Raw genomic sequence first — 24,279 nt, 5'->3', positions numbered from 1 at the left:
GCAGGAATACTAACTTCAGAAAGGCATTGTTAAAACATCATCTTTTACACGGAGGGTCAGAATGAGTCCTCTCCTATTAACACAATGATGGGTTATTTTGAGACTAGCTCCTTGCCACTTGAAAAGAGTAGGGCCTTGAATAATAAAGGTTTGATGGGTGAGATGGGTTTGGAAAGGGTGGAACAGGTCTATGTTTGGGTGAGGCTGGCCAGAGTGATAACCTTCCCAGGGGTGGGGAGATGAGATGTTAAGAAAGTCTTAAAGTGAATAAGCAATGAAGATAAACTGCTTGCTTTGCTATTTTGACTACAACTGGCTCTGTACTTAATAGCCTTGTTGATGAAAATGAGGAAGGTGATGATTATTATTTCTAACCACATTTTATTCACTATTAGCAGCTACTCCACCTTCAATTAGGCAAATTCTAAACCAAAGGATCCCTTATCTTGTCTCCTGCTTGCAATCTCTCCCCTGTCTTTTTACCAGTGTGGGATTCCTTTACTGCAATCTAATGGCATAATCAGAAGCTTTGGTAGAGTGGAACACAGAGGGATTCTGATTAGCTGAAAACAACTCTAAAATAACTTCTGTTTTTGTTTCTCCCCTTTTGGAGAGGAAGAAACAATAGAGAAAGAGAAGGAAATTAAAAAATCATGGCCTAAGGACCACAGGCCACAGAATAATGGCCTATGAAAACTGAAAGAGATATTAAAGGTCATGTAGTCATTTCAAACCCTCACTTTATAGATAAGGACACAGAGGCTGAGAGGCTAAATAACTTACTCAAGTTCATAGAGCCAAGTCTAGAACCCAATTTTCCACCTCACACTCCATGTTCTTTCTTTTCACTCCTTATGCTTCTTCCTAAACCATCACAAACCATTCCACAATCTCACACCTGAATTTAATCGTTACCCTACGTACCCTATGTATAGTACCACTCTTGTCCATAAATGAAATGCCCAGCAAAGATTAAATTGCTATAGTATGTTCATCATAAGAGTCATAAAAATATGCCCTACTTAAGAAACAAACAATCAGAGGGTGGTTACTGATATAATCAGAGGATTCTTTTCCTTACAAGAAGATTCTCCACAGAATCTTAAATAGGAAGCTGTAGGTGGGATTAAGATATGAAATTTTAATAAACTTATTTTATTGCTTAAAATAAAATAAACTTGTACCATTACATTTATCTGTCATTCAAGTAATATTAGAACTAGACTATCAGATTATAAATAGAATTAGAAACATTTTTATCCAACCACTGCCCATGGGGAGTCCTATAATATTTTATCTGACCCTGTTTTACACTTTAAATCCTACCATCACTGCTCCAACAAAATCAACACAAAACCAAACTCTACAGCTGAAGTTTCCATGCTCCTGAGAAGGAAACAGAAATAACAACATCTTTCTCTTATTATGTCCACTTAAGAAGAGGTCAACTCCTCTTCTAAGCTATGCTCTAAGATGTGATGTAGGCAACAATTTTTTTAAAACCTTACACCTGAACAGTGCTTTACAATTCACAGAAAACTTTCACATATATGTCATTTGTTGGTGATGAGAATTAAGCGGAAAGGTGATGAGTGAGGACCAGGTAGGGTACATGGCATAGGCAGGACCACAGGCCGGGGATGAAGGGAGGAAAGGGTGGGAAGAAGAGAAGCAGTCCTGATAATACTGTTACAGAAACAATACTTCCAAGGGCCCAGGATTCCCAATTTTCCTAAAATTAAAGAGATACCCCAGTAATCTCTTTAAGAGTTATAATGTCCAGTTTGATGAAGGAAGAAACACACTTCATGTCTGATTTTCATACTGCCTGCTGCTTGGAAAGAGGAACTACCTCTGAGACCGCTGCCCCCCACCCCCAACCCATCACCACCATCTGCTTTTTAGAAAACAATAGATGTTTGTCACTTTTCTTGAACAAGCATCCTAAAGGAATGAAACTCCTTAGAACTACCATTCACTCCTTCATTCCAAATGACTAAGCTATGCTATGGCAAAACTGAAGCCCCCTCCCCGCCAAAGGATAGTCCAACTCAGGTCCTCTGAAAGAATCACAAATGTTTCTGTTACATACCTCGACCTGCTGACAGATCTGTATTAGTTTGGCCATTTGATTTTCTAGTTCGCTGTTGCGTTTAACCAGGTTGGTGAGGTTCATCTCCAGAGTTTGCTATCATCGCAGAGTGTGAAGCCAGAGGGAAACAGGGATGAGAGACAAAAAGAACAAACATTTAATGAGTTTGAGACCCAATATCATGTGGAGACCAGTCGATAAATATTCCAAATATTCATTGAGTACTTGCTATGTGCCAAGCACTGCTCTAGGTGCTAATTAATGGTGCTGTATATTTGTTCCTGTCATTACTAGGGAAGAGATTACGTTCATTACTTTGGATATAGGAATTTAATGACCTTAAAACAGCCTATGTTTTCTATGATATTTTTAACTTTTCTAAATATTTCATAGTCAATATCTAATTTTGCTCTCATAGTAATCCTGCGACATAGGGAGAACAGGATTTATTCTAATGGTAAGTACATTAGGGAAACTATAATTTATTAAATGGTTACTACTATTTGCCAGACATTATGCTAGGCAATTTCATAAATATCATGTAATAATCCTAACAACCCCATGAAGTAGGAGATTGCAGCATTTTACAGATAAGAAAACTGAGCTTCAGAGGAAGGGTAAAGTGTTTTGCACAGTCATACAACTAGTATGTGGCAAAGCTAGGACTGGATCACAAATCTCCAGTCCTAGATCTGAGCTTTGCTCCAGTATTACATGATTTTTCTTCTTGTTGATAGCATTTTATATTTACCAGTGGCTCCTTCAGGAAAAAAAGATGGTATTTTAAGTGTGGGATTCATCAAAATCTAGCATCATATTTCACAGATTTCCTTCTTTGGCACTAAGGAATGGCCCACAAAGAAGCCAGACATCAAAATGCAAGACCTGATTTTATTAAGATAGGATATCCATTCCTTACTATTTCTTACCATTACTTACTGGTACATAGGTCCTTTTAGGTACACATTAGAAGCACTTTTCAAATCTGATTAATATAATGTAGGGACAATAGTACTCAGCACTCTAGCATATCTTCAATTGAGTAAGCTACTCTTTCCCATTTCATATGCGAGAAATAGAATGCATTTCACCAAAATTGATCACAGACATTTCGTTCCTCCCCATTCGCAAGTCTTCAACTCTGGCAGTTGCTTCTCCTCTAGGACCTGTCCCGCTATCTACTTCTGTCTCACCCACCACCCCAATAAAGTTTGTTCAAATGTAATACCCCAACTTCCTGGCTCATATTCTGCTAGCATTCCTTCCTTTGTTCGTGTTCGTTGCTTCATTACTGTCTCCATGGTTCCTATGGTTTGTAGTTGTTCAAAGTTCATGCTTTTGGTAGAGAAATGGGGAGGGTCACAAGGGAAAAGAGGAAACTAATGTATTTGGCCCATTTCTTGTGTACTAAGTAGCTGTGGCTCCTTAATTTCCTTGGCACTGTTCCAATGAATACATCTCAGAGGATATATTTACATGGATCTATGTATTTCTAGGATGAGTGGCATGATTTCCCTTGCTCTCAAACTGAATTAGGAGAATCAGCTTAACCCTCTCTTCTCTCTTGCTCTATCTCTCCTAGTTTCTTTGGCTTTATTACTACAGACGAGGAAGTGATTTTTCACCATTTATTCCAGTTTTCTTTGCAAGGGGCATAGTGTCTCCCTTGACCTTCTCTAACCCCACTACCATCTGAATCTGTAGCCTTCTCCTTAGAAACTACAAGGGAGGGAAGAAGTAAAAAAGAAGGGCAGCAATCTTTGATTTGGACATGATCGCTAAGCTAAATAGATGATAAGGAAAAAAAGAAATTGCAGTTCAGAAATGTAATACAACAAAAAGTGTATTGAGTATCTACTCTGTTCAAAGCACAGTGATTTCACAGATAAAGATGAGGTGAAATTAAGATGGGTCTTTGAAGGATAAGTAGAATTTTAATACACAGAGATGGAGGGGGCAAGGTGTTCCAGGGACAGGGGAATAGTATGAGCAAAAGTTAAAAAGAATAAAGCACAGGACACATTCAGGGAATAGTTTAGTTTGGCTAGAAAAGAGAGTACAAGCAGGACAAAAATGGGAGACAAGGTTAGAAATATAGAATGAGGCCCTGTTACACAGATCTTGAATGTCTAGGTGAGGAGATTATGCATACTTTTTTAAGCAATGAGGGTTACCAAGGTTTTTGAGCAAGGTAATGCCATAATCAGGGCTACATATAGATTAACCCAGCAGCCTTATGTGGGGCAGACTGAAACAGGAGAGCCCGGGAAGAGATACTGGTTAGGAGGAGGTTACAATATTCAAAGCAGTTGGTAATGCAGATCTGTGCCAAGCTAAGAGGATAATGAAGAGAAAGGTGAGTTTCAAGAAAAGATTTGTATTTTATGCATGATTTTTCTGTAAACCTACAACTTCTCTAATTAAAAAAAAAGAAAAGAAAGGATTTGTCATCGTCAAATCTTCCGAGAGTTCAAGAAATATGAGAATTGATAAAAGGCAGCTGGATTTGGTAATTAGAGGTCACCAGTAACCTTTGAAAAATAAGTTTCAGTAGAGTTTTGGAAGTAGATGCCAAATTATATAGGGTTAAGAAATAAAATGAGGAAGTAGAGGCTGCAAATCTAGGCTATATTTTCAAAAGTTTGGCCATAAAGTGAATATTGTAGAGCTGTAGTTTGATGAAAGCGCCCAGCTTAAAGTTGGAGAGTGGGACTTGGTAATAGACCCAATTAGTTTGTGATTTCCTCTAGCCAGAGTGGTCCAGATTCCTGGATTAATGGAAATCCCATGTATTACAAATGAGTATATTGACATATTAGGCAAATATAACATAGATTGATGAACACAGAGTAGATACAATATTAGAAATCTGTGTTTCCAACTGTAATGCTATTCTCTTAAAACATGGGATTCCATGGGGAGATGTTTTCTAACAAGTACATGCAACATGTTGCAACACTTGTCATGAAACTGATATCTTATAAATAATTCATAGTGCAGAGCAGAACTAAGATCCCTGCTGTGTATTATTCATTTATGGCCCAGAACAGAGACTCACGGTTTCTATATAAACCACTGAAAACAAAAATTAGGGCTGAACACATAATTTCGGGTCTGGTTAGACTACGGATCTTGGGTTACCATCACAAAATTATGGTAAATGGTAACTTTGCTCTGGTCCCCTAGCAATTTGCAGAATGCCAGCATATTTTAACAACACAAAACTAGAACTGACAAGATGACTCTAATTTCAACCTTACTTCATTAGTATGAAAATGCTTTGAAAAATAAATCTTTGGCTAATGAAAACACCATCTGTTGATGGCTTTTTGCCACTGTTTTCTTACATTACGAGACATAATTTGAGGAAAACACCGAACATTTACTTACTCACTTCCTATTCATTTACAAGGAATTAAAGCCTACTCTCAAATTGGAATTGATTCTCAGTAATGAACATATGCAAAGGGAAGCAGAGAATTGAAGCAATTATGCAGTCTATGTCCTCAGCCCTTCTGTATCATGCCTAGTACTGACAAATCATTTAGAACTAAAAAAATTGGAGCCACTCTTAAGTTTCAATGATTTGATTGATTTGGCCAAGTAATTATCTTGTCTATACTCTGAATGAGTAAACAAAGCATATATATAACTACATGTATATGTAAATGTGTGTATAAAATCTCCTTATGTAAAACTAAACATGCCCCTTTGTTTGCTTTGTTCTGCTTTTTTCTTTGCTGTCCAGTTAACGACTGGGTCAGGCTCCCTCTGCCTAAGGCCAGTTAGTGGCTTTCTCAGAACAGTTGAACCATAATAGTGAAAGAGCCAATGTGGCAGCAGAGATTGGAATGGCGATATCTGCTGGGGAGGAAACAGGACACAGGAGGTTGGCAGAGAGAGCAGGATGAAGCTCCCATTTCCTGCTGCAGGAGGTTACCTCTGTTTTCTTCTGTGCCTCCCCCTCTGCAAGGGTTAGAGAAGCCATTTGAGTTTCTGAAATTGTGAGACCCTCTCCATCTCCAGATGACTACATCATTACAGCTCTCACAAAATAGTACATGAGTCTAAACAGCACAAAGTGAGGGGAAGATTTCTCTGATTTCCATAATTGAGATTTTTAAAAGGGCTGAGCTAACTAAATTGGCAGTCTACACCGATTCTATTTTTACCCAAGTTCCACTTCATTTGTGTTGGATAGACTCGGCCTTTTTGTGTTCTGTTATACCCTTCCTAAAGAGGAAAATGTTTTGCCATTTCTGAGAAAGCCAAGCACAAGGCTATTCTTTTTTCCAGACAGCATCTCATAAAAAGAAATGGCTTCTCTAGCCCTCTCAAATAATTCTTGCTTTTTTTCACTGCTCTAGACACAGGTTATTTCAGGTTACTTTCCCATTGTCTGCCTCAAGAAACCTCACTATACATCCAAACCCCAGCTCTTCCTTAAAGCAAGAAGGATTCCCCTTATGGCACAAACTGGACCACAATTTCCATTTGTCATGCTCCATGACAGTACATATATTCACATATATATGAGCACACTTACACACACCTGCCCAACACAGTAAGTCATGAAGCCTAAAAAGGAGTGGAGGCTTTCTAATTGTTCTATTTAAACATGTAGTGTTGCCATGGAGTGCCTGCATTTTCTCTTGATTTCCAAAAGATACAAATGAGAACATTATCTAAACCTAGGCAAGATTCCAACTATTTTGATGTGGGGATTGACTCTTGTGGCACTTATGGCCTTAACTCCTTACACCAAATAGTGGTGGCAGGGGAAAGAAGGCAAGAAAGGCCCACCCACTGCAAACCTGAGCCTTCCCAATTGACATAAGACCACTTCATCTTTAAAAATAATCTTTAACGTGCCCTTTTATGAAATACTGTCCACAAAGCTACATTCCCAGTTCTTCCAAAAACCAGTGCCAGAATCTTTAGAAGCTTTTAGGGTCACATTCTGCCTTCTTTTTTTAACTGCTTGTCTTAAAATACCTACTTTGCTTTTGCTTCAGTCTGTCACTTTATGTATCAATTACAGATGGTCTTTCAACAGCAGAACACACCATCTGGTCCACAAACTGAAGCCCACACCCTTATGCCAGAGTTGATTCCTTTCCCAAACATTTATTTGCTGTTGTATAGACATAGGCTACATCCCAGAATGAGATGCAGGTGAGATATTGGATGTAAAGGTCTATTCTACTTGAGGTTTGTTAGAGAATGACTGGACCTTGGAGCACAGCCAGGTGAAACAGGTTGCCAGCCCACTTCTTTTCAGAAGGTTCTGAAACCATGGCGCAAAGTCCCACCCCTCCCCCACCCCCTCATCAAGAATGCTGTACAAACCATCCTGCATCCTTCCCTTTCACCTCTCTTCAGGTGCAAAGCATGATTAAACTTCTAGCGTAAACCTGTACATTATTATTTGAACCTGCTAAAAGAAAACCTGTACTAAAAACCCAAGCCCAGGGTTTATCTTGATAACACTCAGGATAGTGATCCAAAGCCAATTCGACTTTCCCAGAGGCCTCAATACTGTACTCCACTTGCACTATTCTTCTTCAGTTCCTGCCTCTCATATACATCCTCCTCTTTCTCCTTCATCTGCTCTTCATTCATGTCTAACTTCTAGACCATTAGGGTGCAGCAAGGCTCAATCCTTGGCCCTAATTCATCTCACTACTGCATGGCCCTACCTCTATGTTACAGACCCCAAATCTTGTTCTCTAGTCCTGACCTTTCAGCTACCAGAAAGCCCTGAATTTCAGTTCCTTCTAGGACACTTGCTCTTTCCATTCTGAGAGTACCCCATGCTTTCTTTCCTCCAGATATTTGAACAAACTATTTTCTATTGCATAGAACACCCCCCATCTCCTACTTTTAGCCTCATTCCCTTCAAGGGCCTTCAAAAACTTCCCCCAAGTTTTTTTTGATATCACCTCTACGCACTCTCACAACTCCCTGTACTTCCACTGTTATAGCACTCACCACACTATTTTGTAACTGTGTCCTTAATTGACTCTCCCCACACTAAACTGAGAGCTTCACCAGGAGTGGGACCGCGTCTGCCTTTATCATTGTAACCCCAAAACCTACGCTGGTGCCTTTTACCTAATAGCGTTCAGTAAATTCTTTTTTTTTTTTTTTTTCCCATTTTTATTGAGATTGTTCAGATACCATACAATTATCCAAAGATCCAAAGTGTACAATCACTTGCCCCTGGGTACCCTCATACAGCTGTGCATCCATCACACTTAATTTTTGTTCAATTTTTAGAAACTTTTCATTACTCCAGACAAGAAATAAAGTGAAAGATGAAAAAAGAAAAAAAGAAAAGGAAACTCTAAACCTCCCCTATCCCTAACCAACCCCCCTCAATTGTTGACTCCTAGCATTGATATAGTACGTTTGTTACTGTTTAGGAAAAAATGTTGAAATACTACTAACTGTAGTATATAGTTTGTAATAGGTATATAGTTCTTCCTTATATGCCCCTCTATTATTAACTTCTAATTGCATTGTCATACATTTGTTCTGGTTCATGAAGTGATTTCTAGTATTTGTAAAGTTGATCATGGACATTGCCCACCATAGGATTCAGTTTTATACATTTCCATCTTTTGACCTCCAACTTTCCTTCTGGTGACATATATGACTCTGAGCTTCCCCTTTCCACCTCATTCACACACCATTCAGCACTGTTAGTTATTCTCACATCTTGCTACCAACACCCCTGTTCATTTCCAAACATTTAAGTTCATCCTAATTGAACATTCTGCTCATACTAAGCAAGAGCATCTACATTTCTTCCACAAGGCAGGAGGGAGAGTCAAAGAAGGTAGAGAGGCAAAAGAAAGAGGAAAAAAAAAAAATGACAGCTAGGAAGCAGCAAAAGGAAAAATAACCTTAAATCAAAGTAGAATAAAGAATCAGACAATACCACCAATGTCAAGTGTCTAACATGCCTCCCCTATCCCCCCCCCTTATCTGCATTCACCTTGGTATATCACCTTTGTTACATTAAAGGAAGCATAATACAATGATTCTATTAGTTACAGTCTCTAGTTTATGCTGATTGCATCCCTCCCCCAATGCCTCCCCATTTTTAACACCTTGCAAGGTTGACATTTGCTCGTTCACCAAGTTACACAGTCCCAGTCTTTATCTTTCCTCCTTTCTTCTGGTGTCTCACATGCTCCCCATCTTCCTCTCTCAACCATATTCATAGTTACCTTTGTTCAGTGTACTTACATTGTTGTGCTACCATCTCCCAAAATTGTGTTCCAAACCACGCACTCCTGTCTTCTATCACCCTGTAGTGCTCCCTTTAGTATTTCCTGTAGGGCAGGTGTCTTGTTCACAAAGTCTCTCATTGTCTGTTTGTCAGAAAATATTTTGAGCTCTCCCTCATATTTGAAGGACAGCTTTGCTGGATACAGGATTCTTGGTTGGTGGTCTCTCTCCTTCAGTATCTTAAATATATCACACCACTTCCTTCTTGCCTCCATGGTTTCTGCTGAGAGATCCGCACATAGTCTTATTAAACTTCCTTTGTATGTAATGGATTGCTTTTCTCTTGCTGCTTTCAGGATTCTCTCTTTGTCTTTGACATTTGATAATCTGATTATTAAGTGTCTGGGCATAGGCCTCTTCATATCTCTTCTGTTTGGAGTACGCTGCGCTTCTTGGATCTGTAATTTTATGTCTTTCATAAGAGATGGGAAATTTTCATTAATTATTTCCTCTATTATTGCTTCTGCCCCCTTTCCCTTCTCTTCTCCTTCTGGGACACCAATGATACGTACATTATTGTACTTTGTTTCATCCTTGAGTTCCCGGAGACGTTGCTCATATTTTTTCATTCTTTTCTCCATCTGCTCCTTTGCGTGTAGGCTTTCAGGTGTTTTGTTCTCCAGTTCCTGAGTGTTTTCTTCTGCCTCTTGAAATCTGCTGTTGTATGTTTCCATTGCGTCTTTCATCTCTTGTGCTGTGCCTTTCATTTCCATAGATTCTACTAGTAGGTTTTTTGAACTTTTGATTTCTGCCGTATACATGTCCAGTTCTTCCTTTACAGCCTCTATCTCTTTTGCAATATCTTCTCTAAACTTTTTGAATTGATTTAGCATTAGTTGTTTAAATTCCTGTATCTCAGTTGAAGTGTACGTTTGTTCCTTTGACTGGGCCATAACTTTGTTTTTCTTAGTGTAGGTTGTAATTTTCTGTTGTCTAGGCATGGTTTCCTTGGTTATCCGAATAGGGTTTTCTCAGACCAGAACAGGCTCAGGTCCCAGAGGGAAGAAATATTCAGTATCTGGTTTCCCTGAGGGTGTGTCTTAGAAAATTGCTCCACCCTTTGATGCCTCAGGTCACTGTGCTTTTCTGCCCAGCAGGTGATGCCTGTTAGCCTATAATTCTTGACTGGTGTGAGGAGGTATGGCTGTGTTCCCCCAGGCTCTGGGGTCTGGTTCTGAATGGAAAGGGCCCCACCCCTTTCCTCCTAGAGAAGACAGACCCCTCAGGTGGAGGTCATTAGCATTTCAATGGTCTTGCTCTCTGCTTGTGGTGTCTCCACCCTTCCCAGAGTCACAGCCCTGGAAACTGAAAATGACTGGGGCTTTCTCCACTGAGCCAAAAAAGAAACAGATAGTCCCCTTCAGACCCAGTCCAAGGCAACCCTCCGGCTCTCCCAGGTCAGTCGTCACCCAAAGCCTCTGTCTGTTTTTTGGGGATGCGTACCTGTAGTGAGCAGTTCACACTCGCTACTTAAAACCCCAGTTGGAGCTCAGCTGAGCTGTATTCGCTTGCTGGGAGAGAGCTTCTCTGTGGCACCACGCGGCTCCGCAGCTCGGGCTATGGGGGAGGGGGTCTCCCGACCTGGTTCCGCAGGTTTTACTTACAGATTTTATGCTGTGTTCTCGGGCATTCCTCCCAATTCAGGTTAGTGTATGATGAGTGGATGGTCTCGTTTGTCCCCCCACAGTTATTCTGGATTATTTACTAGTTGTTTCTGGTTTTTTGTAGTTGTTCCAGGGGGACTACTTAGCTTCCACTCCTCTCTATGCCGCCATCTTGCCCGACTCCTCGCGTTCAGTAAATTCTTGATGAATGAGTGAATGTTGAATGACCCACAATCACGTCAAACTCAATAAGTCTAAAATCAAACCATCCCAACAAAACTGATGCCCCTTTCTAATTTCCACATTTCCATCCTCGATTATACTGTTCTTCATGACATCCTACTCAAAAACCATTTTTAATTATATTTCTCCATTGTCTATAACCACTGTTGTCATTCACCAAGTCCTGTCAATTCTTTCTTCACAGTCTCTCTGCAGTTTGACCCTTCTACTCCAACAAATCCTTTCATGACTCCCTATTTTTGATCTCGATGACTTCCTTTTCCTGACCCCTCCTCCATGCTTCAAACATCTTGTGCAAACCTTAGTCATGGCACTTACCAGACTGAGTTGGAAGTTTTAATTTACTTGTATATCTCCCGTATTAAGCTCAAAGCTCCTTCAGGGCAGGGACTCGGCCTTATTGCCTGTGTCCCCAGTTCCTGCCACAATATCTTGAACACTGTAAGTGTGCACTAAACAGAGTAAATGTTCTTTAATCGCTGGTTAAATGAATGAACCAATCCATAGCTTAAATTCCTGATGCTACAGTTAAAGTTATTTTCTGTTCTATCCTGAGGGGAGATAAAGAATAGGACATTATCTCATTATATCAGCCTTTCATGAACTTGAAGGCCATTATCACATTATCACCCTTAAACTTCTCTTCTTTGTGTTCATTAATTTTCATTTCCTTAATATTTCCTTATCTATATTATATTTCTGCAATATGTTTCTTTGCCTAATTATAGCAGACAGGATTGCCATCAACCCAAGAACAATCTGAGTCAATATTTTGTAACTTGTTCTCAAGCTAATGATTGTTAGCTCCTTTCAGATGTTAATGAGGAAAAGACTCCAGGTAAAAGAAATTAAAACAACAAAAAAACCCAGAAACATAAGAGCACAGATAATAGGGGTATCCATTTGCTAAACTTGCTCTCAAATCTAAGAAACAATAAAAAACACCTTCCAACTCAGGGCCCTGTTAATACCGTATGAGATACCTTTGAGGGAAAAGAATACGGATTCAAGTAAGTCTGAGACCACAGTTTGAATACAGATAGAATAAAATGCAGTTTTACCCCCATATGCACACACAAAAACATGTACACATTTATACATATTATAAGTAAGAAGGAGCAACTCTTGAACAATGAAGAGACCAAAGAAAAGCCAGATCTGTTAGCAAGAATGATTTTATGATTGAGTTGAAGGCCAGTTTAGCTGAGAAAACCCTATGACAGATATTGGCCCCACCTCCATACACACATATCCACCACCATCACCACCACCACCTCAGAGAGCTCAAATCTGGACACAAATGTTTTACTCTTATTATATGTAGGCACTGTGATTCATACCTATTTGGGGAAGGGAGCGAGAAACAACTTCTTCTGTTTCCTTACCTATGGTATCTTTGGCAACCCACCTTGGCCTCTACTGAAGACTTTTCTTACCATCAAGATATGTCATCTGGCTCATTTACAAAGGAGATCCCTAATCTCAGGATAGGTTCTACTCAGGTTCAAACCCTCCCTCGGGTAGCTAAAGAAAGCTTTTATACTCATGGCCCCCTCAAACCCAACTTATCTATAGATACATCCACAAAAGATTAACACAGACACTCTCTCATCCTCACATACAGTGACACACATTTATAGATACACTTAGATACACAGACACAGTCATTCTCAGCCACTCATGCATGCAGAAAGACAGATACTCATATATATATAGGCATACATACATGTGTATATATACTCTCTCTCAACCCAGTCTCTTATAAAGATATTTCTCTGCCTATCTCTCATATTCATACTTGTACTGGTTCAGAAACAGCCAAATGCCCATAAGGTGAGACAGTATCTATCTTAGCACTCAGAAGTGGGTGTCAAGTGGATTAGTAGACAAATGACTGGGAGAAGATGGCAGCTGAATGAGAATGGGTGTGTGCATGACAAAGAATGACTGAGTAGGAAGAAGGACAAGTAATCAACTATGATAAGATTCTAGAATATCATATTTTCCAGCCTTTTAACTCTCACTGTGGCTTTCCTATGAACATTCTCTAAGTCTCCTATCTCCTTTCTCTGTCTGGCAATCTTTAGCTGTCTGTCTCTGTCCATCTCTTTCATTGTGTGTGTGTGTGTGTGTGTGTGTGTGTTACTTTCCCATGACAAAAAGCTTACTCAAGTGCCAGGCAATATTTTATAAGAACAAGATCTCTGATATGTAAATGTTATCTGCATTTAAAAATTATTTGTAGCAATGAATTTGTGGAAATGTAATGAGAAAAAGAAAATGTGCTTGTTTTTTCCTTTCAGGAAATTCCTCAATTCCCCCTGGTTTTCATCAGCTATATTTTTGGTAGGCTGTGGGCATAGAAATGTGAAGACATCACTCTCAAAGAGAATTAGAATAATCACATCTGATTTATACAGGTGTCACCATAGAGTTAGGCAGTTGGAAAATCAGGAATCAAAATGAATAAGCACTTAAAATTAAGGACATGCCATACTTTTGCTAACATTCTGGTTTTTAAAATTGTCCATAGTTCACATGAGATTTTTTCAGACTTCTAGAGTATTCATATTTGCAAGACAAATTTATATCTTATGAGAACCAAAGCAAGCTATAAATGCTGGTGTACTTCCTGCGAATTCATTATGAAGACCTAAATCATTTGGATTTTTTGACCATATACTAGGTGTGCTAGACACTAAGGGGGATACTGAAGAAATAAAAGACATTTGTGCCAGGCCTCAAGAAATTTATGGTATAGTTGGGGTGCGTTGGAGTGCCTTGTGAAGTTTGAACTGAGCACTAAAGAATAGGTAGGAAAAGGGGAATGTGAAAGGAAATGAAATAAGCTTCAGTGGCAGAGAGATTACAAAAGGAGCCGAGAAGTCACTCTGGTGGGCACTCTTACGCACCACATAGACAACACTTTTTAGGTTCTAATAAATTGGAATAGATAGCAGTAAATACCTGAAACTATCAAACTACAACCCAGAACCCTTGAATCTGAAGACGATTGTATAACAATGTAGTATATGAGGGGTGACAATGTAATTGGGAAAGCCATATGGACAACACTCCCCTTTGTCCAGTGTATGGATGGATGAGTAGAAAAACGGGGGCAAAAAAAAAGGCACCCAGTGTTCTTTTTTACTTTATTCATTCTTTTTCACTTTAATTTTTATTCTTATTATTTTTGCGTGTGTGGTAATGAAAATGTTCAAAAATTGATTTTGGTGATAAGCGCAAACTATATAATTGTACTGTGAACAACTGAATGTACGCTTTGTATGACTGCATGGTATGTGAATATATCTCAATAAAATGAAAAAAAAAAAAAAAAGAACAGGTAGGATTCCTAAGCAGGCCAAGAGAAGATCATGAGTGAAAATTAAGAGTCAGAAAAGAGAATTGTATGTTTAGTAGGCAGAAGGCTAGCCTGGGTAGATGAAGACAATATAATTTGAGAATACTAGAAGGAAAAGATAGATGGGCAGAGTGGGAACCAAGTTGTAGAAGGCTTTTAATATCTAGTTCAGGTCCGTCAGTAATAGAGAGTCACCGAAATTTGAAACTCTTTATAAAGTCACCATTCAGTAACACAATAATATCAATCTTCTCTAAGGGGAAGAACTCATATACTTTGAAATTTAAGAAATAATTGAACCATTTGGTAGCCAACTAAGGGCATGTGTCCTGCTTCTCAACTCCACAGGTAGACTTGACAACTATATAAAAATCATGAAACTATATTAAGCTCCCCAAACCTTATAATCCATTTAGAGTACACTTTAAGAAGACAAGCTGACTTCTGGTAATTATGACCTTTCATCTATAATGTAATGGTTTGCTTATTCTTTACTGAACAAATAAATATTAGAGGCCACTAATCCTATTCAGGGAGGTAGTACATAGAGAGTCATCACAAACCTCAACAATGAATCCGTGGAACCAAAAAGGAAAAATCAACACAGTATCAGTTACTAGCCATAAAGGCAAATCATTAAATATACATTGTCATTCTTCCCCTTATCCTACAGGGCTCTCGTGCTCCTCTGAAGGCCAGGGGAGTATGCTCAGGCAGTTTCCCCCATAGCTTCTGACAGCTGGCTTTCTCCTTTCTCCTCGGGGGACAAATCAAGCAGATTAAGGGGATAATCCTAAATGCTTTTCTAGTTTAAAATTAACCCAAAGAAGTGAGTGTATGTGACACTAAAAGACAGACTTCCCCTCTGCTTAATGTGGAGAACTAATAATATCCTTTTACACTTGGCACCAAACCAAAGTGAACCCCCTCCACACAAGCAATACCTCCCCCTCCTTCCCCCAAGTTCAAGATGTTCCAGACAACATAACAAAACCACACAGTTGGGAATGATTCATATGTTTCCACTCTCTGTTCAAAAATGAGCAAAAAAAATTCCACTTAATTTATAATCAAAATTATCTGCACATTTCGTAAAAATTAAAGGGGAACTGTTCCTTTCTCTAAAAATTACTGGCTAGTTACAGACTTCCCTAAAGTATCTTTTGGTAAAATACTGTTATATTCTATCCATCCCCAGAGATGAAGGCTATAGCCACATGATGCCAAATATTTAATCAATCATCCAATGTTTTCAAGTTTTCGGATGTTTTCAAATAGCTGGTGTTCTGTGGATACAGGCTAATTCTATCCAGTCTTTCTGTTATCTCAACAGCACATATGGATACAGATATTTGTTTGGAATATTTCTCAAGGCCAGTGCTTTATTATAGTCCCAACACCTGCAAATATTTGGCAGAGATTGTTCCATCCTCTCCATATCCCCAACTCCTCCCACAACCCTGCCCCCATCTTTGGCCATTATGAAGCTGTAAGTTTATATAATATGTCCTTTCCTCGATGCTGTTAATTGTTTATCTGTGACCCAAGAAATGTGCAGTTGCTGGAGCATAAGGTTAAGTTTCAAATCACATTTCATGAGGAAAGCTTAGGTCCAAAGCAAAGTGGCAGCAGGCTATGGTAGAAAAGGTTCCTTAACTCAGGGTCTCCTACTAACCAGTTGTGTGACTTTGACCAAATCACTTAACCGATCAAAGTCTAAGTTTATGTAACTTTGAAGTGTAGGGCTTGGACTTCACCTTGAGTGAAATCAACAGACCACATTGAATTTTGTACAAATGCATAATTAGGTATAAGTAAAACCACAAAGCAAGAGTCAGTATGAATACTCTCAACATTGCCTGCAAGAAATTACAGAAGGGGAACTGTATCCTATTCTAAGTATTGCTACCGTTACCAATATTATAATTTTTATTTAAGTTACAAGGAATTTTCCAGAGCATGACAAGAAGAAAATCTCCACTCTTTTCTTGACCTGCTTCCATCCTATATGCATCTTCCTTCTAGCTTGGCTTATATGTCCAGGTCCAATTTTGGGGTGGCAATCTTATTCATTTAAAGATGTTATTTTTCTGGAATCTCTGTAGGTAACGAGAATAAATTTGCTGGATCCTACATTTGTTAACATCAATCTGAGGTAGCAGAGCTTTAAAAAATAAGCACTTGGACTTGAATATAAATATCATATAGCACAAAAGAAAACTTCAAAAATACTCTGTTCACTGAACATGAATTAAAGACTAGGAACTTCCAAGGCAGGGACTGCAAACAAGTGCTTCAGTCTGTAACCCACAAGAATGAACACTGGCACAGAGTTTGATACTGGATTAAATATAATTGCCTTCAGTTTAAATTTTAAGTTCAGTTATTTGAGTATCCCTCCCAACTTTGTGGTATGCTGTTGTTTCTTTTGTTTTGTTTTTGTTTTTGTTTTAAAGCAGGCTTAGAATTAGCCCCTATGTTAAGTGCTTATGGCAATTTTTAGTGGCCAGTGCTAAACCCTTGTTTCTTTAATGTACTGAGTATGCACACAAACATAAACTAATGTCCTCCACAAAAATAACTCACCTTCATACACTCAGACACTTCCAATCACACCTACACAAAAACACACCCAATCTTCCCATTGCTATACACACATATGCAAAGCAGCACAGGTACTCACATACTTAAAAGAAGAGGTGGAAAGATCAGAGCAAAGATACATAGTATGCAATATGTCATGGACAGAAGAGAGAGGGTGCTGTTTTCCTGAACAGACTGCTGGTGTGGTGGGCCGTGGGCTAACCCTACCCCCACCCTCCCCCACAGAACTGACCAGAGACATACGAATGCAAGCAAGTTTAAACAATAGATTAAACAGGTTCCAGTGAGACTTTGCAGATTAGGAGGCTATTCCTTATGAGAACAGCTAGGAGTTAATTAACTTGTCATATAGGAAAAATGATCCATTTTATTAAGAATCTTGCTAACTGTTTAACTGTCTATAAAGAGACAAAGTTGTGCAAGGATTTGTCCCAGATCCCTTACCTTAAGTTTCTCAAATCGATCATTCAGGGACGCAACCTGATGGTCTCGGTGACGCCCCACCAATTTGCATAAGGCACAGATCAATTGGTCATCAGATACACAATACATGTTCACTTTCTCATTCTCATGGTCCAGGCAGGTGATCCCTCGAAGATGTGTGTCTGGCACTGGTTCTACCAGGCGGTGGCTGGTGAAAGGTTTCTTGTTGGGGTGCGTGGCCCGTAGGCAACGGTCACAGTAGGAGACCTCACAAGTGATGCATGTTTTCACTGCATCCCTTGGTGGGTCCTGCTCACAGAATTGGCAAGCAATTCGCTCACTAGACATGTTGGTGTTGGGCCTGTAAGTCCTTTCCCGGCGGCTCTCACTTGGGGAGTTGGGCCCACTTACTGAAGCCTTCTGGAAGCGGTCAATAATGTTCTGCAGGGTCACATTCCTCTTGAGGCCATCTAGGCCCCGGTGGTTCAGTGAGATAACATACCTGCACGTAGGACACTGGAAAGCAGTAATGGGTTCAATAGATTCACCAGAGCTGCAGCTTGAGACCAAGATGCGATGGGCACAGCTGAAACAGAGGCTATGAGCACAGGGGAGCAGAAGGGGGTCTTCAAACAACTCTAGGCAGATTGGACAGGTCAATTCAGATTCCAGTGTTTCCATTTTTAGTGAAAATAATCCTGCTGAGGCATTAAGAACCACAGAGGCTGGGCTCTCACCTGCAAGGAATACAAAGCAAGAGTTACTAAGCATTTCCAAAGGTGAAGTGGATATAGCATAATTATACATGAACCAATGGAAGCTTTACAGGCTGGACTCCCCAGGGATCCTTGAGCAATAGGAAAGCAATTTAGAAACTAATCAGAGAGCTTTTTTCTCCCTTCATTTTTGACAAATGCCTGAGTTTATTTTCCTGCACTAATAAATAGAACCTAATGGCAACCGACAAGTCTTGGTTTACTGATCAACATTCCTATTCCAGCTCACAACATCAGCATGGATCATTCTCTCACATATTCTATACTGACATATCTTGTCCTTGACTATGATGAGCCTGAGGCCCTGCAAAACTCTCAGTCTCCATTCTCCAATATTGTTTTCTATTTCACTTCAAGGTAAAATATAGGGGCTGCTCCCATTTCATCCAGTGGAAGGAAAACAATGCTTTATTTCAAAATAACTCTCTAGTTCTTGAAATGAGTTCCATTCTGTGAGCCTGAATTAAAAAGAAGAGAGAGCTTTATAAAAACGTAGTTCTCAGTGCAGGACAAGTTCTTCTTCAGAATGTAAACTTGAATTACTTCCTATTACCACACATGGGAATTTCTGTTCCATCCCATTTCTAGTAAACTGAGTCACTAGGGATAAAAGATTTCTTCCATCACCCTCAGAAAACCTTCATTTGATCAAGATGAATGGGAAATTATTTCAACTTTTTGACTTAGCAATCGTTGCTGATAAATGATCAAGACATACTACCTCATGGCATCAGTTTGGTTTTATTATTAAACACCCACTGAACTAGCACAAGACTGCTATGAAGCTCATCTCCCCATGTGTCTTACTTCCTAAAATATAACAGGATGCAAATCTATATCTATATATAAATTAGCAAAGTGAGCACTCAAAAATTTCTGACAGCCAGAAATTGTCAGATCTAGTAGCCTTCATTTTAGCATGCATCATAGAAGAAAAGAAGTGATCCAACTGACAAGAAACTAACCTCTTGGTCAATCCATCTGTTCTCCCACAGGCATTTTTCTGAGCTGAATAGACTCATACTGCTATGAGTCTTAAATTAATTAAAGTCAACACAAATAAATATTCCAAGTTAGCCCTAATTGAGGAAAAATACAAAATGTATCTTGTTGATTGAAAAAGAAAGTAATCTTTTTCTTTTGAACACCTTTTGTTCATCATCTATCATTGGAGACCTTCTCAGGGCTTGAAAATTTGATTCTGCAGTTATTTGTTCAGATATCATCATTTATTAGTGATATATGCATAGATATCTTACAGGATACTTAAGAACTGAGTACAACTATACCTTGTGCATAAGTACAATAGTTGTATCTCTAAAGGCTGTTTCTAAATCAACCTTTCAAGTGCACTAAGCTGACTGGCTATTTAATGGAAATCTATAGGAAATTGCTGTGAAAGTGAAGAATCTTTTTGTAAAAGTCACTCCCAGTTGATTTAGTAGGTTCATATGTTTGTATAATCACTTTTTAAAAAGTGAGACCTGGTGTTCTTATTTTACAACTTAAAAATGCTTAAAATTTGTTGACTATATTTTGTAGCACAAACATCTATCAGGATTCATCTATAGAGACCAAAATATAAAGCAATTTAAATGTAGATATATCATATACTCTTAGAATTGGCATAGACTTTAGAAATCATATATTCCAACCTTCAACTCAAGGCAGGAACATCACCTTAAACAAGTCCACCTGATGTCCCTCAGATGCTCAAATTCAACATGTCCATAAATGAACTTGTTACTTTCCCCTTCAAATCTGCTCCTTTTCCTACATTCCCTATCTGGTGAATATCACCACCCAAGCCTGGACACCTAGTTGTCTCATTTACCTGTTTATCACCTTAATCACTGGTGGCTTCCAGAACATTGTTTTATTTCAGCTACATTACTGTGTCACTGGCTAACTCTCCCTGCTCCTTGAGGTCAGGGAATAGTTCATATTTTTATATCTAGTACAGTGCTTTGCAAAAACTAGGCACCAAAAAATTGTTAAATGAAAGATCCCTTCAACTAGAAGAAGCAAGAAGGGAGCTAGTTATTTATTGAGCATCTGCTTTATACTGGTTACCATGTTAAGCACCTTAAACACATTATGTCATTTAATTCTTACAGGAAGTCTGTGAGAAGGCTACTACTACTGTACTCATTTTATAGTTAGGAAATAGGGGCTCGAAAACATTAAGTAAATCAACCAGGGACATAAAACTAGGAACTAGCAGAGCGTGGGGACAATCTAACGCCAATGCCTGTGCTTTTTCCCCTACACCTTCATTTCAATCAGCTCTCCTCCTTCAATGAGGTTTATCTTGACTATTCACAAGAGGGTTTCTAAACAGCATGTTTCTACTCCTATTTTTGACTGTGTTCACCTGAGTTTCTCATTCTGAGTCACTTTCAGAATCATACCTCTTTCTTCTAGGCCTGTCTCCACCTCACACTGCATTTCTACTATGATGTCTTCCAGAACTGCATTTCCTCAGTGTCTGTGTTGGAAGCTAACTGGGAGAATTGAGTAAGGCCTCGATTTTTCATGAGTCGGTGCGACACTTGAACTGCACTATGAAATTAAGCTTGGGAAAGCATACTATGGATCAGGATTACTTTGGATAAGGTCAATATAGGGTTTTCAACCAGAGATTTCTGAACCTCCTAAACTGCAGAATGTTGTATCTACATTATATATGCATTTTCTTTCACATTGTCCAAAAACATTCTCAAAAGAGTCCTTGACAGAAAAAAAGATCAAGAACCAGTTGTCTAAAATAACCTACCTTAACTGACTTCAGCTCTACAAAGAATAATGTAAGGTGGTTATAGTCAGTTGTTTATTATAAGCAACTTTTCCATACTGCTTCTGTTCTATTCTATTGTATTATCATAGAGCAAATGCTTTACTCAATTTGGGAGAACTGATTATTTTTTTCAACTTCTTCAAACATCTTTCCATCTCATCTCTCATTTACAAGGTCATTAATTATGGCCAATTGATTTTCTATGAGGGTGTCACAAGCATTAAATGGAGAAAACATTGTCTCTTCAACAAATGGTGCTGGGAAAACTGCTATCCCCATGTAAAATTAAGGATGAACCCCTACTTCACATTATATGCAATGATTAACTCAAAGTGGATCAAAGATCAAAATATAAGAGCTTAATCTATAAAACTCTTAGAAGAATGCACAGGGTAAAATCTTCATGACCTTGGATTAGGTAACAGTTTCTTAAATATGACTCCAAAAGCTCAAACAACAAAAGAAAAAATAGATAAATTGGAATCATCAAAAGTAAAGTTTTTGTGCTTCAAAGACACTATCAAGAAAGTGAAAAGAACCCACAAAATGAGAGAAAATATTTGCAAATCATATATCTAATAAGGAACTTGTATCTAGGAATATAAAGATCTCTTACAACTCAACAATAAAAAGACAAATGGCCCAATTAAAAAAATGGACAACAGATTTGAATAGACATTTCTCCAAAGAAGATATAGAAATGGCCAAAAAGCACATGAAAAGATGCTCAACATCATTAGTCATTAGAGAAATGCAAATCAAAACCACACCCACAAGGTTTATCATAATCAAAAAAGAAGAAAATAACAAGTGTTGACAAGGATGTGGAGAAATCAGAACCTTTCTACATTGCTGATGGGAATGTAAAATGGTGCAGCTGCTTTGCAAAACGATCTGGCAGTTCCTCAAAAGGTTAAACATATGACCCAGCAATTCCACTCCTAGGTATAGACCCAAGAGACTAAAAACTAGGTGTTCAAACAAGAACTTACACACAAATGTTCATAGAATCATTAATCATACTAGCCAAAACCAAGTAGAAACAACCCAAATGCCCATCTATTTATGAATGGGTAAACAATGGAATATTCTTTAGACATAAAAGGAATGAAGTACTGATATGAGCCACCACATTGATGACCCTTGAAAACATTATGCTAAGTGTAAGAAGTCAGACACTAAAGGGAACATATTAAATGGTTCCATTTATATGAAATGTCCAGAACAAGCAAATCCATAGAGACAGAAAATATATCAGTGGTTGCCAGGGGTTAGGGGGAGGGGAGAATGGGGTGTTACTAGTAATGGGCATGGGCTTTCTTTTTGCAGTGATGTAAATGCTCCATAATTAGATAGTGGTAATGGTTGCACAGCTTTGTGAATATACATTGAATTGTATACTTAAAAATGGAAAATATGATGGCATGTGAACTATATCTCAGTAAGAAACAATCAAACCCAGGTTTGTCTGATTCCAGAGTGTGAAGAGTTAACCATTATACTATACTGCCATCCGTATAATTATATATTATTTCTAAACTCCATTGGATTGCTTAGTCCTTTCAATTGTTTTTCTAGGTCAGTAATTCCCTCTCTAGGTTTTGCAATACCCTGGGATATCTCTAAGGATTAGCATGTATCAAAAAATTCCCAGAACCCCACTTTCTATTCACTTAAAAAATATGACTCCTATATCACAAAGTATTTTTAGTAGGAGGAAGTGGTAGGACAAAAATAAAACAATGGCAGAGTGTTGCAACTTCAAAAAGTTTGCAAGAATTAGAAAGTGTGCTAAGGATAAAGACAGGATGGGAAACTAATAGAGTGTGATCCATTGACAGGTAATCATGAAGCTTTTGCAGAAGACACAATGTTTTTGTTATAAAACTACATTGATGGAATGCCTGAGAGGGCAGAACCAATTGCCATATTAAGAAAAAAATGCCCACATCCTCAGACACTGATGAGTTCCCTTCCAAATCATTTGGTTGTTGCAGTGTAGTCAGACTATAGTCATGTACAAGAGGGAAATTATGTATGTTTCTGTATTTGCCCTTGCTCTATTACAAAACTGTTTCTGTATGGCTTATCTTTACCCCATACCTTCCTTTAGCTTGAGATCCCTGAAAAAAAGAAGTCAATGAGAATAAGCTATAAGAAGGTATCATAAGACTGTATGAGTAGGTAGAAATAATAAAGAGGAGTTTCAATACAGGTGACTAAAATAAAAAATAATACAATCTACATTTACTAGATGAAAGATTGATTTCAGCATTGCCCTTCAAATCCAGCATTCAGCTACGAATCAGAGAAAAAGGCCATGATCTGTATTTGGCAGAATTCTATCACTTCAAATATTTGCATAATTAAATGCCAACTTATTTCAATAGTTAATATTTCATCTACTTTTCATCTTCCAGGTCTGTAGAGAATGACTCTGGGCTCTCCCCACCTCCCCAGGGAGCCACAGTTTCCCCTTCTTCACAGAAAAGCAGTGAGTGTGAAACCAAGTCTGACCTCTGGGCTGTAGATTGAGAATTTAGCTGAGTTGTAGGAGGTTTTAACAAATTAATATAAAATAAACATTCTTCAAGATATTAACACTGATGTCCCAAGAGCTCTTCCTTAAAACACTAGAAATTGTCTCCCTGCCTCTGGGAATGAGCAAATGAGTCCCGGGTCAGTCTGATGTTTTCTCAACTGTAAACTACCATTCAAGTTGGACTAGTATCACCACATGATCTCTTTAAGATGCTTTCCAGCTTCAATATCCTATCATTCTAAAGTCTTGCTGTCTGTCACCACATAAGAAAAACACCTTGGATTATTGTAAACTAGCTCTTAAGAACACAGATCTTATTTATTATTGTGACTACAAAAGTTAACAAGTGATGGGTGTCATCACCAAAGGAACTGGAAATAAAGTGCCTCAGCTTTCCCTTAGCTAAACCAAAGTGCTAAAGTATGGTGGATGGTTTTGCCTGCTGAATCTCAAGGAAGATATAATGGATGATCCAGAGGACAATTGAAGGAGAGGGGAGTCCCATGGGTGTATAAACTAATAAGAACATCTTTTGGAA

The 24,279-nt window shown here is 38.6% G+C and overlaps 1 protein-coding gene across 1 annotated transcript in view; it reads right to left on the bottom strand.

Moving 5' to 3' along the window:
* Nucleotides 1–424: 424 nt before the first annotated feature.
* Nucleotides 425–24,279, bottom strand: part of LOC119522334 (probable E3 ubiquitin-protein ligase MID2) — a 37,291-nt gene continuing 13,436 nt past the window's right edge. The window contains exons 2-4 of the mRNA XM_037820876.1: nucleotides 17,648–18,363; nucleotides 2,093–2,188; nucleotides 425–508 (exon numbers count right to left, since the gene is read on the bottom strand). Coding sequence (XP_037676804.1) covers nucleotides 425–508; nucleotides 2,093–2,188; nucleotides 17,648–18,363 — 896 coding nt within the window. The remainder of the gene's footprint in view (nucleotides 509–2,092; nucleotides 2,189–17,647; nucleotides 18,364–24,279) is intronic.

This window comes from Choloepus didactylus, chromosome X, assembly GCF_015220235.1.
Source record: "Choloepus didactylus isolate mChoDid1 chromosome X, mChoDid1.pri, whole genome shotgun sequence".
Classification (NCBI taxonomy): Eukaryota; Metazoa; Chordata; class Mammalia; order Pilosa; family Megalonychidae; genus Choloepus; species Choloepus didactylus.
Note: the sequence above shows the minus strand (reverse complement) of the source record. Positions and strands in the feature narration are given on the sequence as shown.